At 39.1% G+C, this 14653-nt stretch overlaps 1 protein-coding gene across 1 annotated transcript; it reads left to right on the forward strand.

Moving 5' to 3' along the window:
* Positions 1 to 10: 10 nt before the first annotated feature.
* On the forward strand, positions 11 to 14270 carry LOC136440266 (aconitate hydratase, mitochondrial-like). Its single transcript, XM_066436196.1, has 24 exons — positions 11 to 122; positions 1644 to 1712; positions 2021 to 2100; positions 2286 to 2352; positions 2631 to 2702; positions 2958 to 2996; positions 3144 to 3224; positions 4111 to 4273; positions 5197 to 5285; positions 5518 to 5569; positions 5919 to 6122; positions 6593 to 6684; positions 7365 to 7470; positions 7997 to 8090; positions 8422 to 8485; positions 9075 to 9260; positions 9879 to 9951; positions 10231 to 10280; positions 10759 to 10914; positions 11558 to 11655; positions 11845 to 11938; positions 12588 to 12720; positions 12854 to 12975; positions 13303 to 14270. The coding sequence occupies exons 1-24, from the start codon at positions 90 to 92 to the stop codon at positions 13435 to 13437; spliced, it is 2352 nt and encodes a 783-aa protein (XP_066292293.1). The 5' UTR covers positions 11 to 89; the 3' UTR covers positions 13438 to 14270.
* Positions 14271 to 14653: the final 383 nt, after the last annotated feature.

A 14653-nucleotide genomic window follows, 5' to 3' on the forward strand; every position in this document is an offset into this window, starting at 1 on the left:
CGTAAAAGTGAGGCAGTCCTTATTGTGACCTTTGACCAGAAGGGTATTATGGGTAGTGGTCTTTATCGTCCATCTTTGTAAGAAGCAGAATGGCGTACATCTTCCGACTCGGCTCGAGACAGGTCAGGTTTTTACCACAGATCTTTTATATTAAGCGTTAATATACAATTATATGTATGCTTTTATGATTTTTCGATATTTTTGCTAGGTAGTGGTGTAAAGATTTTGTCCACGGCGGTAGAAAATGGCCCACAATGTCAGCGGTGGATTGTGACCTTGGTTTGAGGACACTTTCACATGAAAAGTTCAGATTTATATGCTTTAATGATAATTATGATAACCTATTTCAGTATTCATGAAGCAGCGATAAATGTTTGGGTTTGTCAATAAAATAGAGTGGTTTATTATCTAGTCGTGGATTGAAATGAAACGGTATACTGACTGAAAATGATGGAAAACTAAACAGAAAAATTTAAAGTTTTATCCGTCCAATATGAAATTATTTGATTTTCAATCGAAGAGTGTTGTACCTTGAAAAATGTCAGAATTTTACAAGCAAAACTGTTGAGGATAATATTTCTATTTTCTTGCTGTACAAAAATATGTATTAAAAATCTGTTATTGACACTAAATCTGTTATTGACACTAGTGTACTAGTAACTGAATCCGCATTTGGACAACATGTTTTACATGATTATAGTCATAATTTTCTAGTCATAATCATTCCCCTTAATAAGTTCTATCCTTGATGATTTAGTAGTGTACACAATTTTCAAAATTCCAGATAGAAATTGATTTTGATTCTGACTTAAGCCCCCCAACTGCTCACTACATGTATTATTAATTGTTGCGACATAGTATATACTAGTATATATATGTAGCAAGACAAGTTGCGTAATAATGAATCACCATATTGAGGTCATTTTTACTTCACTCCTTTCTGGGAATCTCCCTTTAGCTGACTTTGTTCTTATTTATGATTCCTTCACGCCCCATTCTGTAAATCAGCCACTTTCCTTTTGGCACACCTGACTCCACAATGAATATTTAGTTCCGAGTATACAACTCCATTTTCCTCAGACTCACATTTTGCAACAGTAAAGTCAAAGTAGATAACAGTAATGTCCTTTGAGCAAATACAAATGTTTTGGTTGAATTTTTGGTTCTATTATTATTAAACACAATCCATGTCAGTGTTATTGGCCCTTAATTACCACAACTGTGGTTTTTTATATCTCGGACCGAGATTCTCGGTGTTGTTGACTCCATATGGAAGAAACCCATTTGAGTAAATATGGCCAAAGTCTAGTCATGTCAAATGTTTTCAGAAAAATAGTGCAATTGGTCAAACACATGATCTATGTACAGTTAAAGATTACTTGTAGAAGGATCAAGAACAAGTTATCTGTTTCAATTTGAAAAAAAAAATGAAATAGTAGTTTTGTTGAAATGTAGAAAGTAATCAAGGTTCTTGTTGAATATTGGCGCAGTTTATGATTAGGTGAGAAAGTTTTGTAAATACCATCCATAATTGAGCCCAGAATCCACCTTACATCTATTTCCGTTGCTGTTGGTTTGTAATGTACTTTACTGTTATACATTTGTGTTATGATTTTTATGATGAATGTTTTTCCCCTCCACAGGCTAAACGCCTGGCAGAACATGCCAACCATGCACGGTTCTTCCACTCAAGCAGTGCCCTGGCACAGAAGGTAAATACATGTACTAGTAGAATTAAAAGGTTGACCAGTTGTATGTTTTTTTGTCTGTTTTGTTCTGTGTTCCATTTTTTCTCACAATAGCTTGTGTTTAAATGTTATTTGAAAGCACCTGTTTAAATTGTGAACTCCAACTCTGCTTGGAATCAAACTTAAGACCCTCTTTTCATATTATGAACCTTCTCTCCATTCTATTATCATCAGCACATATGTAAATGTGTGCCTCCTTTACTAATATTAAAAGTAATAAGGAGACCTGTACGTACTAAGTTTGATTGAGATGATTTTTTTTTTCTTTCTAGGCGGCTATGAGCCGCTTTGAGCCAGACAGATTCGTCGAATATGAAACACTGGACAAGAAAATCAACATCGTAAGAAAGAGGTAAAAGTACATTTTGTTTTATTTTCATTAGAATTTGATAGATAAAAGTGATTTCAATAGAAGAAAGTATTTATCACCATAACTTGCAGTGATGAATAAGACCATTTAGAATAAGCTTATAGTACTGTCTGTATAATGTTATTTTTCAGAATGTCTATTTCTAAACCGTAGTGATTATGTTGCAGACTTGACGCCCCCATGACACTGGCTGAGAAGATTGTATACGGACATCTGGATGATCCAGTCAAGCAGGTCTGTACAAAAACAACAATAACAACAACAACATTGCATTGTGTAATAAGTTATCAAACAATCTTAGCACCCATTGCAATTTATTGTGTCTCAAGTATGTCATAGACTTTGTGAAAAAAATAATATTTTATGACCTGCTCTTCAGTTTTAGAATATAGAAAGAGCCATACATTGTACACATCTCTTCATTCACCCTACCAATACCATGCAGTTGCTGGAAGAGTTGATAGGTGGCGCTAATGAGTGTAATAGATTATTGTTTGTCTTTCTCACTACAGGACATTGAAAGAGGTGTATCCTACCTGAAGCTGAGGCCTGACAGAGTAGCCATGCAAGATGCCACTGCCCAGGTATGTCTTCTCATAGCAATTTTAGACTAGCAGCTATAATACAATTAGAAAGTGTGTTAACTTGAACTAGGCACTCAGTAAAATCATGTCACTTTTGTCAGTTTTGCTATCTGATACGTTTCAATAAAAGAGTAGCTATTGTACTAGTAATGTCCTAATCATACATATCATACGTATACATCTATGTAAGTTAGAGCTATTGTCTTTCAGTTGTTACATATCATATTAATGATGTTTGTGTTTATTACTTGACAGATGGCTATGCTACAATTCATCTCAAGTGGTCTACCAAAGGTACGAACCTACGCATACCAACTTCCAAAAGTTCTTCTAACAAACCTTAATATCATGTACTCTTTTCAATTTTGATAGGTGAAAGTTTTTGACATTTGTTGTTATTGTAGAATAACATTGGATGTGTGGTTTTTTTAATGTTGTCAGGTTGCTGTTCCTTCCACCATCCACTGTGACCACTTGATCGAGGCTCAGATCGGAGGAGAAAAAGATCTTAGCCGTGCCAAGGTAAGTTAAACCCCTATCCTGCTGGCGTTTTCTAAGCAAATTATCTCATTTATTTGATTTCTTAATCAGGTCATTTTCCTTTGACTTTTTCTGTGCTGCTGTGGCAAAGTTACTTCTGCATTCACTGCGTTTTGCTGCAGTGTGATGCGTTCAGCTGAAAAATATCCCCAACCTGTACATATACAGGACCCACATAAAGGCTCTGTAATGTGCAACCCATATTTGCATAGGGGTCCTACAGGACAAGGGTTTTAAGGTGTTTGACTAGTTTAAGTGTTTTTATGGCTTGAAATTGACCTTTGGGAATAACCTGAAAATCTAGGTGCTCAGGAAAAATTAAGTAAAATGTCAGCAAAATATAATCAAACTTGACTCCCCCCCCCCCCCCAGAACTTGAATCTGAAATTCTATTAAATTCAAAATTTCAATCAAAAAAGTAATACAGCAAAAGTTTTGTAATGTTTTTTAAATTGTAAATATAAATATAAAGAACTTGCTGTATGCTATTGTACAATTATTATACTACCTTTATGTACATAACATAACATTCTGGTGCACTAGTAAAAGAACCCAACACACTTATCGAGAAGAGAAGGGGTGACCGGGTGTGCTAGGTCAAAAAACGCAAGCTGCTGCGACGCCGCATTGCAGTACCACTAGCTACTTGAAAAAGCATCATGCTTCACCTCAATTGAGGATGACTGCTTTACCCTTAGTGCAGCCACAGTCACATATCGTAATTAGTTGTGAGGCTCAAATATTGAGTGATATTGGGTGCACATACACTCATTTTTTCTATTCCTTTCTTCCATCTGTTCTTCTTTCCCTCCCCCTCCTTCCTTTGACTCTTTCTTTCCCACATTCCTAACATGTTCTGTACTTGCAGGACATAAACAAGGAGGTGTACAACTTCCTTCAGACGGCCGCTGCGAAGTATGGGGTGGGTTTCTGGAAGCCAGGCAGCGGAATCATCCACCAGATTGTGCTGGAAAACTACGCCTTCCCGGGAATCATGCTCATTGGCACGGACAGCCACACCCCCAACGGAGGTCCGTCTACTTTGTTTTGTGTCATACATTTTTAATAGAGAAAAGAAGATAGTAAAAGTTTAATAGCTATGAGGCTGTAGGGGCAGTTTGTTATTGATTGTATCTAGGGTACGGTATTGGAAGCGGAGACCAACCCTCTACTTTAACCCTTACCTCTCCAACCAAAGTCAGGTACCCATTTTTACACCTGGGTGGGGTGAGGAAAGTGTCAAACACAACGTCTAGCCAGGAATTTCATTATTTTTTTATACTTGTGACCTCTCGATCCTGTATATGCTTGTCTAACCATTCATCCATTGATGATGCCTCTTACTGAATTGTGTAGAAAAAGTTGTTTCTGTGTACTATCAAGGTACATGTAGTGGGTCCAAGCAGACGTAAGGAGAAAAAATTGTAATGTGAACATTATGATCTTCTCATCTGTTTGGAGGTTAGGGGTCCCCTTCAAAATCACCCTGAGTAACTTCAGTAAGAACCAGGGCTGTTTCCGGCTTTAGATTTTTTTCAGTCCCTCATTATTTGAGAGCCCATGTTGATTTTTTTGTGTTGAGCTTGTCATTTTGAGCTTGCAAAAATACATTTTTATGCAAATTTCTGTCCCGGGACGGAGAGAGGAGTCCTGGAGACAGCCCTGGTATGAACTAATGTATAAAAGTGGTCGAACCTCAGACTGAGGACGAAGCATGACGCTTTTTCGTTAGCTAGTAGTACAATGCGGCTTCGCTACGGCTCGCGTGTTTTTTACCAAGCACACTGTGTCACCCCTACTCTTTTCGATAAGTGTGTTGGGTTCTTTTACGTGCAGAGGTTTGGGGCCCTAAAGCTCCCTCATACACGGGGCCGCCGGCTTTACGTCCCCATCCGATAGGACAACGTATAAGAATGGACAAAGTTTTTAAGATGTGTGTTTTTTACGTGTTCAGGTGGACTGGGAGGTGTGTGTGTAGGTGTAGGGGGTGCGGATGCTGTTGACGTCATGGCAGGGATTCCATGGGAACTCAAGTGTCCGAAGGTCTGTATAAGATGTTTTTCAATTGCCTTAAGCTCGTAAACTATACCTGTATGTGTGGCTTGATTTGAATGGGTAGAAACAGTACTACATGTTGCCACGTTTACTGTCAAACTGCTTTAATGAAGATGAACTGCTGAATAGGCTCATTAAAAAATGTGGACAATGCAATTTTATAATTAATAAGTTAAACATACTTAGACATTTTTTTGGTAAACCCTGACTTGTTTTGTAGGTTATTGGTGTGAAACTTACCGGTGAAATAAGTGGATGGACTTCACCTAAAGGTAATTGTAGTTACATGCATTTTATCAAATTGTTGTAGTAACTATTAATAAGAATTCATAGACTTTGTCGGAAGACTAGTATTAATCATTCAATGACCTTCATTGCACAATCTTGCCTCAATATATCAAATTATAATTCAAGAAAGTTTATATAAATCATCTTTGCTAATTTTTTTTTTTTTTTTGCAGTCACAATTGCAACTTGAGATAAAACAATTTTTTCCTGTGTTTTCAACTCATTGGTACTAGTACTGCTACTAGTACTTAACTACATACATTTACTGGATATGGTAAACTCTAGCAGTATATGACAAACTTACAAAGAATACGTCTGTTTTTGTTTGTATAGATGTCATCCTGAAGGTTGCGGATATCTTGACCGTGAAGGGCGGTACGGGCGCCATCGTTGAGTACCATGGTCCTGGCGTGGACTCTATCTCGTGTACCGGCATGGGAACCATCTGTAACATGGGCGCTGAAATCGGCGCCACGACCTCCATCTTCCCGTACAACAAGCGTATGAAGGACTACCTCGTGTCTACCGGACGTGAAGGTACGGGTGTTTTTGTTCCTGTCATCGTTGGTAAAGAAAGGTAGTCCCATAACCTTCTTGAGGCCGTAGGGGCAGTGAATTGTTATGGACTGTGTCTAGGGCACGGTGTTGGAAGGTGGAGCCCATCCCTCTCTTTGTACTGCCTCTTGCCTCCCCAACCAAAGTCAGGTACCCATTTTTACACCTGGGTGAATTGAGGAAAGTCGTGTAAAGTGCCTTTCCCAGGGGCACAATGTCGGTGACATATCACAGGATCGAACCCAGGACCTCTGCGTTCTGGGCCAAACACCCTAACCGTTATGCCGACACGACACCACAGTTAGTAGAGAAAATCACAATTTGTTGCACTTCTATGATTTCTTGTTTATCGTAACTCTCTTTGCTGTTACCGGGTAAAGCAATTTGGTTAAAGATCGTTAAGGATTGTTTGAATGTCTAAAGGACTGAAATCACCCCCACTTGTTTTGCAGAGATCTCGAACCTGGCTGACGAATTCTCGGAGCACCTGAACCCAGATGAGGGATGCGAGTATGACCAACTCATCGAGATCAACCTCAGCGAAGTAAGCATCCATCAAAACTTTCTATTTTGAAAAAGAGAACTGTAAAAAGCTGTTTTATATACATGTAAGCTCTTTCAACAGTGCAATGTTTTAAGGTACAGTTATAGACTACCTTTGGTTCTGTTCATTTCTGCAATGTAAATCTGTTTATTGTGTTTGAAATACTGTAAATGTACGCAGGGATTTAATTTCACAGTAGGGAGAAAATGGATTGTACGCGGTGGTTTTGAGTTCCCGTTTGAAACAATAGTAGCGCTACAGTCACACAATGGAAGGGCTTGTCTCGGTATAATTATATAGTTCTAAATAAAAAGACTCTTTTTACAAAGTAAAAAGAGTCTTTTTATTCAGTGACTTACCAACCTGATGAAACTATTCATGGATATATAGTTCTAAGATTGCGGTAAAGAGTTCATGGTGAAAGCTGTGAACTTAAAACCACCGCAAACATTGCTACATTTACAATACTCTAAATCTTGACATGTTTGCAGTGGTTTTGTTTTTGATTAGTGTCTTTTTGTGGTAACCATTGCAAACATGCATTTCCAATGTGTTACTACAGTAACTGTACTTACAGAATTGTTTTAACCCCAAAACACTGCAAAAACCTTTTCTTCTACTGTGAAATTAAGTCTCCGCAACAATAATTGAACTTACAGTAAACGTCTTGATACTTTCAGCTGAAGCCGCACATCAATGGTCCGTTCACCCCCGACCTGGCCACGCCCGTGGCTGAAGTTGGAGAGAGAGCCAAGAAGAATGGCTGGCCACTGGACATCAGAGTTGGTAGGTCACTGTAGATGTAGGTTCATGTTGTAAGAAAGTAAAGATTGTGTCTTATTAAGAATATGCTCTGAAAATGTCCTGTATACAATGTTGTTTTCAAGAACTGTCTTAGAAAGTAGCCTGACGAATCACGCTCCTAGTGGCCAGCCGGTCCTGTAACCGCCACCCCCCTTGGGCTTGGGGGTCAATAACCTCCGGCCGAGAGCTTGTGTAAATACAGGCTATCTTAGAAAGCAAAAGTACATAGTTTTTAATTGTTGAATTGCAAAGAAACTAATTTTCACTACTGTGTTGAGTGCTTTCCTTACTATAAAGTAGAATATTCTTTTTATCAATGGTCTTTTTAAAAGAATTATCACTTTTCTGTGTCTTACAAAGCAACAATATGATGGTAGTGTTAATCCACAGTGTAAATATTTACATATTTTCTATGAAGTTCATTTTAGATATATCTAGCAGTTGTCATCCAAAATGGAAGGATCTTTACTAGGTCCAGATGTAAGGTAGTTGTTTATTTTTTGTCCAGGTCTGATCGGAAGCTGTACCAACAGTAGTTATGAGGATATGGGACGGGCAGCCAGCATTGCCAAACAGGCCTTGGACCATGGAATCAAGTCAAAGTAAGTGACGGGTGAAGTCCTAGCCAGGTATCCACCCTATTCTAAGTCCGGTTTGCTGCAAAGATCAGTTCCATGCAGAATAGTCCGACCCCTGTTGACATTAAGATGCTTAAATGTAGTCTCTACTTTCTGCATCGTTATGGGAATTCATGTATTTGTCGGAAGCAGTGTATTGGGGGAAAAAATTATATCATGTAGTAATTGTTGTATTTTATATTTCAAGTTCTACTGGTATGTGCGTTTTGGATGGTTTTGCGCCTTTAGGGATTGCAGATAAGTATCCTTATGATTTTGATAAAAATTTTTACCAGTTTGTTTTGCTTTATTTTAGATCATTGTTCACCGTGACTCCTGGTTCAGAACAGATCCGAGCAACCATTGAGAGAGACGGCATTGTAAGTCAAGTTCACGTTGTCACACTAGATATTAGTCCATACACTGCATTATGCTACTCTCTATGTCTTACATATTACTCTGCATCTGACAGGTTTTCAAAACCAAACTTTTTTGACTGCTTGAAACAATAAAAATGATCATTGTCTATAGAAAGTTAGATTAGAATTAGGCTATATCATTGACTGAGACTACCTTTTCATGATACCAACACAAATAATGTAGTTTTATCTGACACCTGTAGAGTGCTAAAGGAAAGGAAATTTGGCAGCTCTTTTCATAAGCTAAGAGGAAAATTATTGTTTTTGTATGTAGATACTTATTTACGTTTGCCAAGGTTAACAGTTTATGGGTATGAGGTTTGCCCCCCTAGCGGCTCTCTATGGTACTGCAGCAAAACTTTCAATTTTGATATCACATTGGTCATGATTTTTCAGTGACAGAGTCATGTAGATCTTAGGCACAGAAAGAAATTACATAGGTCTGGGCCACCTAGCAGTTTTTTTCGGGAACTGCAGGGTCTTTTTTGTTGGCCTGTTTTTTCTAATTTTATGAAGACCCTGAAATGAGAAGTTTTCTTTGTTCTTATAGGCTGAAGTGCTGAGGGATATGGGAGGCGTAGTCCTAGCCAATGCCTGCGGACCGTGTATCGGCCAATGGGACAGGCAGGACATCAAGAAGGGCGAGAAGAACACCATCGTCACGTCCTACAACCGCAACTTCACCGGGCGCAACGACGCGAACCCCGCCACTCACGCCTTCGTCACATCCCCAGAGGTCTGTATAGATTTTTGTTCCTTGCGCTAGCTGTGTTATTTTGTTCCCCCTTTTTTTTGTTACCTGTGCCTGCAAAGTGTGAAAGTGGTTACTCTTTGCAGCTATGCTAAATGCCTGACTATCTTAATCAATGGCCCAGAGATTAGGCTAGTGAACCTTGGATGGTAAGGTCAAGGGTTTGATTCCTTAGCTACACTAGGCCAGGCGTTGTGTCCTTGGGAAAGGCACTTTCCTCACTCTGCCAAAGTGTAAATGGGTATACCTGACTTCAGTTGGGGAGGAAAAAGGCAGTGAAAGGAGAGGGATGATGGGCTCTCTCTTCAAATAGTAGGCACAAGACACAACCTTACGTCCCCTAAATATATGTCCTAATAAAGGCTATGAAAAAACCTTTACCTTTTTACAATAAGCTGGTTCGCGATTTTGAACTGCATATGCACAGTATGATGCGTTGTAGGTAATGTGTCAACCGTTGAACTTGAAGGCCCCTGACACATAAACAAAACACATTCTGGACAGGAACTGTTTACAAGTTAGAGACCTTTGACCCTGTGCATGCGCATTTGAAACCATGAACTAGCTTATAAATGAGGATTATTCTGTATGCTCTCTTGACAGATTGTCACAGCCCTGTCCATAGCTGGTACCCTGGATTTCAACCCAGAGACAGACGAACTGACTGGTGCAAACGGTCAGTATGGTAGACTCATAACGATGAGCTTGTTCAACTAGCAGTTCAATCTCCCATGTGGGGTCCATGACATATGTCTTTATTGTGATCAAAACTTCACCTTAGCATTGTCAAGTATAAAGTTGATGATATTGATTAGAAACTCATCTACCCATCTAATTTTTGTATAAAAATTTGTGAACAAATCTTTTACGTAACTGTGAAAATGTTACTGTTAATGGAGTAGGAGAGGCTAGGTAAGTAGTCAAAGAATTATGTGGTTCTTTTGTCTATTTTCAGGTGAGAAGTTTAAGCTGGAGAGCCCATTTGGTGATGAGCTACCCGCAAAGGTAAGTCTTAAGTGTTTTTTAAAATCTTTTTTAGTTGGTACATTCAATGACCTAGGGAATCACTGTAGCTCTATTGGTAATACCCTCACAGTTAAGCTCCTGGTTCCAATATTAGTTGGTAACTGTGGGACCCTTGTTCAAATCCTGGTTGGGGCTGCACCCATCTTTTGGTAGGGACATAAAATGAGGGTCCCGTGTTCCAGGAGGTGCCTCGAGCACGTTATAATAAAGGAGAAGGGCTAGCAACCCCTCCCTGTAATAATATACTCTGCTACTGAAACATCAAGGTAACAACATTCAATGTCTTGCTACGTAGTTACATGTACATCTCGTTTGATAACATCTCAATGATTCTGGCGACTGATGTTAAGATAAAAACGAAGGTTTTACCAAAGTTTAGCTTATTCTCACTGGATTAATTACTTAGGGAGCATACGGTCAATGGGGTGAAGTCTGCTATCTCTTACTTGTTCTGTAGGGCTTTGACCCCGGACAGGACACCTACCAGCACCCACCGGAAGATGGTACGGGAGTTGGGGTCGACGTGGATTCCAAGAGCGACCGCCTCCAGCTGCTGAGTCCCTTCGACAAGTGGGACAGCAAGGACCATGAAGACATGGCCGTACTTATCAAGGTCAGTCTGTGACCTTGACAATTGTCTTCCAGTGTACGCAGCTGTTTTTTTATGGTACCGGTATGTATGTCTGTGTTTCTGCAGTAATTTCCTTCAGCTATATGTAGGCAGGTTTCACCACAGCGTGACAGGAAGTAAAGGGTAAAAGATCAGAGTTGTGGGAGTAACAGGAAGTAGAGTTCAGAGTTGGTAGAATTAGTCATTTGCCAACCTTGGCTGACAGCTGGAAGACATTCCAGGTCATGGGGTCAATGGAAGGGGCTATCAATTCATAGGGAGATATTATTTTTAGTCTGGTTTTCTGTGTTTTTGCGATTGTTTTTCAAACACTTTGGATGGCTACATTACATACGTAAACTAAACTCTTTCCCAAATGATTAAAAATGTATGCTAGCAACAGTGTGAAACTTAAGCTGAAGCCACCATACAAAATAGTGTGGACAAATCACAGTGTTGGTTGCACAAGTATATATAGTGAAAGCAAATAAGGTTGTGTGTGGCTGTTAACATTTGATAGGGAATGCATTATGTTTTCTAAATGGAATAACTATTGTGGTTTTGTGCAGTGTTGTCTTTGTCATAGTTTCACAAATTAAACTAGTTTCATGAAACTAACTTACTGTGCCTCCCCCCCTCCCCCAAGGTAAGGGGCAAGTGTACAACTGACCACATCAGCGCCGCCGGCCCCTGGCTCAAGTACCGCGGACATCTGGACAACATCTCAAACAACTGTTTCATTGGGTCAGTTCAGAAATGACCAAATATTCTAATAACATTTTTTACAAATGGACACAAAACATCTACTTAACTGTTACATGTATGATAGCTAATGGAGGAAATAAGTATCCGTATAATATTTTCATCAGACTTTGTTGCGATGTGAATTCTATATTTTAGGTTGAAAAAATATGTTCCTCGTGATTGTTTCAGAGCCATCAACATTGTGAATGGAGAAGCCAACAATGTGGAGAATGTGTTAACCGGAAGCTGGGGGGCTGTACCTGACGCTGCTAGACACTACAAGGTAACCAGGCTGTTAGCTAGCATGGCGTCAAGGCGTCTTCCGGATGGCATACACTAAGAGAACAAAGAAATTAGACACCCAGCTTCCCTGGTAATTACATACACGTGTTCCCCCCATACACACTGCACACTGTGGTTTTTTCTTCATAGCAGACACTGGGACAGCATGCAAATTGATTGACAAGCAAAACTACCAGGTACTTGTTAACCCATAGAGCCCATTATATTGTATTATTAGGGAACTCCAACTGGTACCAACTCCCACTGTTGGATGCCCTGTCTATAAATCCTAGCTAAAAGCCTACAAGTAACAGATAAGCAGCAATGGTCTGCAGAGTAATACTGAAATAAAGTTTTTGAAAGCCATACTAAGCTGACTTGTCAGAAAAACTTTGTAGTAACCTCTGCAACTAAGTGTTATGTCTTAAACTTAAAAAGTATTCTCAGTACTCCCTGATTAAAAAAAAAACTGGAAGCTAAACTTTGTATACACTCCAACTTGTTAAGGGTATGAAATACAATGATGATGAAGGTTAAGTTTATACGTGTAGAAGCATAGTATCTAACTTAAGATGAGTCTGTCATAGAAATCCAACATTAAGGCAAAAGTGGATCTTATACTTAAAGGAGATTTTTTGTTCTTGCTGTAGGCACATGGTCTGAAGTGGGTGGTGGTCGGAGACGAGAACTACGGCGAGGGCAGCAGCAGAGAGCACGCAGCGCTGGAGCCCAGGCACCTCGGCGGTCGTGCCATCATTGTCAAGAGCTTTGCTCGTATTCACGGTATGTCAACGCCAAAGTGCCAACTCGCAATTGAAGACATTGAAAATAAAATACTGTGTTTTTGTGAACTTTTGCAGGTCTCAAATAGAGATCAATTGCATTTTGTATTAATATTATTGTCTTCTTTTCACAGAAACCAATCTGAAGAAGCAAGGCATGCTTCCGCTTACATTCGACAACCCCGCTGACTATGACAAGGTCCAACCCAGCGACAGAATCTCGCTAGTGGGGCTCGCTGGCTTGGCGCCTGGATCGGTAAGTTTCCATTTTCATTTTCAAATTGTGGATTTTCAGAGAAATGCTTTTGTGTAGTGCAGTGCATTTAATTTCATATGGCTTCTTTACGCAGTTTGTCTTAATATTCTTTTCTGTCGTGGCATCTTTGCTGCTTTACGCGGTTTATAGTAATTATTTTCCGTTTCTGTTCTCGCATCCTTGTAGCTTTACGCGGTTTATTGTAATTCATGTTTTATATTCACACCCATGTAGCTTTATGTGGTTCTATCGTAATTCATTTCTGTACTCGCAACTTTGCAGCTTTACACAGTTTATCGTAATTAATTTGTGTTCACACCCATGTAGCAAGTGACGTGTGTTCTGAAGCACGCGGACGGTAGCGAGGACACCATCCTGCTCAACCACACCTTCAACGAGGGACAGATCGAGTGGTTCAAAGCCGGCAGCGCGCTCAACAGGATGAAAGAACTACAGGCTTAGAGGAAACTCAACTGTAGCAAAATAGGACATTTTAACGATACCTGTTTCAACAAATATGCCAGATTCATTTTATCACAATCGTTTGCCTGTAAAGCTGAATGAAATTTATTCTGATATCAGACCATAAGCCCATAAAGAAACAATACAATGTAGTAAACTTGCTGTGTAAAGATTATCTGAATGTGTATATGTATACATTTCTGTATACATTTCTGTATACAGGTTGGTACACACATGTACTTTGTTTGCCAAAGCTTTTAGTGCTGTGTAGTACTGTGATTTGTGGCCTTAACTTTTGATTGGCGGCTGAGTATACAATATTATACTGAGTATACTATACAATATTATAATAGACTCTTCTTCAATGTGTACATTCGATGGTTTGTAAAAATACACGCCATACACACACACTTATTGTACCTGACCTGTTGGTTCAATTTAAATGTATCATTGAGTTTTTCTGTGACTTCCTTTTTCAATTCTATGAAAACATATGTATACACATGTTTAAGTCCAGAACTTTGAGTATTGTATGTAATATGCTTCTCCGCTTTGAATTACAGAAGTGACGATAATGCATTATTATACATGCAACTTTAAGTATAATACCTGACTCTCACAAGTTTTTCAACAAACAATGCAACTTAACTACAGTACTGGTAACACCTTTGTTCAACAAGGCATGAAGTACAATTCTTGGTCAAGTTTGATATATTCTTGAAGATGAATTATATTCCATGGAATTTATTATTTGATAATGGGTTGATTTCCTCAGCATTTAACTTCATATATGTCTGTCTCTACAGATGTCTAGAATAAATTATTACAATTGTTTTGGCTATTCCATAAAAGAGATTTAAAGAATGATTAACTATTGTCACACAGTTGTTTAGAAACATGTTGTCTTCTGACATGTACCATGTGATAAGGACATATTGAAGATTAAAGTTTTCGAAAAAAAATGTTTGCCTTGTACTTGGATTTTAGTTGATATGTTTTATTTGTAAGGATATTCATAAGTTTGCCTCAACGTAACCTCGGCCACTGTCCCTTATTTGGTCTTCGACAGCTTCATTTTAACAGGCAGGCCTGTGATTGGTTACTTGGTCTAATTTCGTAACACCTGTTGGTTGTCTTCTGTCCAATGTAAGATGACTGAGGATAGAGCAGTATGGAGAGAGTTCACCATGAGGCTTACAAGTTACAGGCCATTGGC

This window comes from Branchiostoma lanceolatum, chromosome 8, assembly GCF_035083965.1.
Source record: "Branchiostoma lanceolatum isolate klBraLanc5 chromosome 8, klBraLanc5.hap2, whole genome shotgun sequence".
NCBI lineage: Eukaryota > Metazoa > Chordata > Leptocardii > Amphioxiformes > Branchiostomatidae > Branchiostoma > Branchiostoma lanceolatum.